The 4,069-nt window shown below is 55.9% G+C and overlaps 1 protein-coding gene across 1 annotated transcript; it reads left to right on the top strand.

Annotated features, from left to right (window-relative positions):
* Positions 1 to 3,040: 3,040 nt before the first annotated feature.
* GNI_151720 (hypothetical protein) lies at positions 3,041 to 3,229 on the top strand (the record flags this gene model as incomplete). The annotated part of the gene is made up of 1 exon (XM_011134488.1): positions 3,041 to 3,229. A coding segment is annotated over one exon (189 nt), but the record flags the coding sequence as incomplete, so codon positions are not given.
* Between the last annotated feature and the right edge of the window lie 840 nt (positions 3,230 to 4,069).

Raw genomic sequence — 4,069 nt, 5'->3', positions numbered from 1 at the left:
TCCGAAACAATGCGGAATGCATTGTTTCGGATAGCGGAATTTACGGGTAATGCCAAAGTGGAATTTAANCGGCACATAGATAACTGGAAGCCTCCGCCGTTGTCTGAGCAGTCAAACACTTCCATTCCTGGCTAATATGTGGAAAGGTCTTAATACGCAGGCACCATGAATAATGAACGGAGAAATGTGATTCCTACCTACCTAGCCTATTGGCGATCTCACGCCACAACCGCCTAGCACCAGTCGGGGGGTTGTGCCAGGTGGGCCAGCCTGCCTGCATAGCCAACGCGAAAGACAGTAAGTAGCCTGTGGTCGTGAAAATGCGCGGCCGTGAAACTGCCAGGCTTGAAAGTGATCGTCCACGGCGTTTCTGAGAAAGAATAGGCATCGGGCCGGGAACTGAAGTCGAAAGCCCCCCTTTTGTCATAGAGCACCTCACGGCGGGTGTCCACGCCCATCGGTGCCAAGCGGGATTATTGCGCCGCTGGGCAGGTGGTCGCGAAAAGTGTGTGCACAAACACGCGCGCTATCGAAAAAGAGACTGAAAAGAGATCAGGCGGTGGTATCAAATCGGAGATTGGGAGGGTGCCTTTGAAACAGCAGAGCCGACCAAGGAGTCTCCTACAAAAGGTAGGAGACGATTTTCGACGGTCTCGACTCAGTCCACCGAGATGATGTCCACGCGACCGCCAAGGACGTGCAATGCGCCGTACTAACAATAACAGGCTCCCTGCCACGCCTACGGACGGCTGCTTCGCGGCGTAACATGACTTATTCACGTGGTCGGCAGGTATGCATCAAGAAATGTGCCACGATGACGAGTTGGCTACAGCTGCTTTCGATGCCGCACATGGTAATGTTTTCTTCTCCCTCTTTGCTTCCTTCCGCAGCCTGCCCTGAGCTTCTTGCTCGGTTCAATCCCTTCTCTTTGTCTCCTCACCTGGTTCATCCCTTTGTCTCGGCTCATCACTACCTTGTAGAAGATTCCGAAATCAGCCGACCAACAACCGGTCAAGTCGTTTGCCGCCTTCGTGTTCGGGCCATGCACGAAAGTGGCTGCGGAGTCCACGGCGAGAGTGAGTGATGTCCCCAACGCGGTTTTGCTCTCGAATTACCTCTGGGCACAGCTCGAGTTACCCACCGGCGTCCAGAATGCCTGCACATTCTGGCGCCCCCCCCTTTGGAGGTGTGTCCGGAGTCTGATGGCCCCCGAGCAGGCGGCGGTCGAACCCCCGAGCGCGGACGTCACCGCCCCCGTCGAGGACCTGGTAACCCTTGCTAATCCGTCTCTGGCAGGAGGGGCCCGGCGGTCTCAATCCCCGGCCAACGTGCGGGCGGAATTGGAGCGTTTAAAGCGCAGCAAACACCCCACCGGCTTGAGCGCGGTTGGCGCGGTCAAGCTGGGGGCCAAAGTGGCTGCCCTGAAGAGGTCCATTGCTGTCGACACGACGCCGAAATTTATTCCTTCGCCTTGGCGAGTCACTCCGCCGCAGCCAGCATCCAACACCGCCAACACCTTTACACCCGAGCTGGATGCGCCCTGGTTGTTGTTCGGACCGAGACCATGTAGGGGGTGGGCATTCATGTGTGGCTGTGCACGAGTTTGGCGAAGAATGAGAGAAGCTCTTGGGCAACCTGGAGCGGCTTGCGTGGTGAGATGATGGTGAGAAATCACCTTAACCCCGTCTTGTCCGAAGCCACACAAGTTTGCTTTCCAAGAACTTCGTGGTGAAGGCAGCACCACGTTGCCCCACGGGGACCAGTTAGCCGCAACGAGAAGCCTATTCCCCAGTAGACACACACGCTCCTGCTCATGGTGTCTTTTCCAACGAGGCAGAGCCAGCCAATCACATTGGATGCACGGCTTCTTCATGTAAGCCACCTACCAGCTCCGGGAGACGCCTCTTCGGATGACTCGCTAGTCGTCGGTAACCGTACGTGCAAAAGATGGATCGACGTGCTACCGATTTCAGTTTGTCCCAGCTGCCTGAGATTGACAGTGTTTCGAACAATCCGAACCTATTCCAGCCACGTGTAGCTGATGTATTTGATGAATCGTTTACACTCAAGCGTTTTATGAGAGAGCCCGGCTCAAAAATTGGTTGCCAGTTCTCTGGTGAACCTCTGCTCGTGGTTGCACTGGTCATCGTGCTACTCGTGAGGGATGGTGCACTAAGTGCTCTTGCTGGTGAATGAATTAAGAGCCATAACCGGGACCTTTGGGGGGTATTTCGGTGTTGGTCATTTATTCGTTTGGTGCTTTAAAGTTGAAGCATTCGTGAGTGCAGTTGTTGACCTCATAGAGCTGTTCCGGGTAGTCGGAGAAGGACCTGGCCAGTCCGATAATAGACGTTTGGACGTCGGTAAGCGTAGTCCAGATGTTCTTGCCGAGGTTTGTGTCCAGGACATCACAATTGACGTTGGCTATATCGCAGAAGCATTTGGCGAGGCTGCCTACTTTTTGCAAGGATGCGGCTTTGCCTGAGCAGCCAGGGTCAAGAGCGAGTTCTGCGAAAATTTTTTGGACTTGATCCTCAGGCGACATGGTCGGGAATGTGTTCAGTGACATGTTCGAGGCGCGGCTTAAGATCGCCTTGGTGAGAGGGAACTGTTCGACGAGACGTGTGGCGAGAGAGCAGCTTGTTTCTTCGGGGGTGCGGCAGGCAATGATGCATTCGTTGGGCGGGTACTTGACCGTTTTTCTGGACTCGTCCCAGATGCGCGGGAACGTCTCGACCCAGGGGCTGCCGTACTCAATGTAATGCCAGGGGGCAGACTCCCCCTTGCGGCAGTACAACGTGCCAGTGCCACAAGGTTCCCTCGGCACGGGAAACCCTGACTTCCAAAATCGGGAAAATCGGTCTTTCCATTGACGCTCGGATCGCAGCACGCCACGTTGCGGGCAATAATTCTTTGGCGGGAACTCCGCGGTCCCCTCTTCGGTCGCGCGAATCGTGTAACAGATAGCGGCGCTGCAGATGCCGAGTGTAAAGATCCCGGCTGCGGCCCAGCACGCGTATTTAGCACGCTTCAGGACGAGCTCCTCTGGCGTCGGCCCGGTCGCCTCCACATCATTCCAGCTATGAGTCTTCCGCGCAATCGTCCGTTGCAGCACCGGCCGCCAGTCTTCGTGCACCAGTGCCGAGAGCTCTTCCAGCTCCGAACTTACGACCGGCCGACTTTCGACCACGCAGACGTCGTCCAGACACTGCAACTCACAATCCGTCTCGCGCATTGTACGTCTCTCAACCAGCAAGGTCTGCAGATTGTGCAACTCTTCGCCAAAGACCTCTCGACAGAGCGCTGCCTCCGCGTCAAAATTGCCTTGCGGCCCGTTGCGAGCCAGATGTCGCCGGAGTTCGCCTAGCAGCGTCGCCTCCGCTTGTTCGCCGCCCGGACTACCCTCCTTCGACCGCAACACCATCATTCGGTCCCACTGACGGAACCAGTCCTCCTCCTTCGACAACGGCGCTCGCTCCTCCTCTATCTCCAGCTCAAACGCCTTCTTGGGAGCCAACACTAAAACCGTCACGTTGCCCTTGCTCGTACGTATCGTTACCACCTGGGCCACACTATCGTCAAGCTCCGTTCGGCTGCCGTCCGGACGCATCAAAATCGCCAACAACTCGCTCCCTTGCACATCCCTCGTTCCACATTTCAGCGAGTGCATTTTCGACCAAGCAAAAAATAAGCAATTCTGCTTACACAACAAATTCCCCACGCACCCGCTGGCCGGCCACCGCGGATCGAAGAGAAGGAGCTACCGTCCCGCAATTCCGGGTAGCACGGTGGCAGGCAAGTCGGCCTCCAGTTGTTACGTCTCGCTCGGGCCAGCTGATTCAGGTCTGCCGGTTGTTCTAGTTGGCTAGCTCAGAACAGAATGAAAATATCCCCATATTAGAGAGATGCGTGGACCACCTGAGTGCATCAACCGGCGCGATGCTCAACTCGAGCTCGTGCTACCGCAGCTGAGAAAATTGATTCTCCAACCTTATCTTCAGATGTTACGCGCAACCTTGCCACGTACACTACCTAGTAGCTTCGCTGATAAGGACGATAGCGTATGTGG

Source organism: Gregarina niphandrodes (assembly GCF_000223845.1).
Source record: "Gregarina niphandrodes unplaced genomic scaffold scaffold00043, whole genome shotgun sequence".
NCBI classification, from domain to species: Eukaryota; Apicomplexa; class Conoidasida; order Eugregarinorida; family Gregarinidae; genus Gregarina; species Gregarina niphandrodes.
The sequence above is the reverse complement of the archived record's forward strand: the minus strand, read 5'-3'. Positions and strand labels throughout refer to the sequence as shown.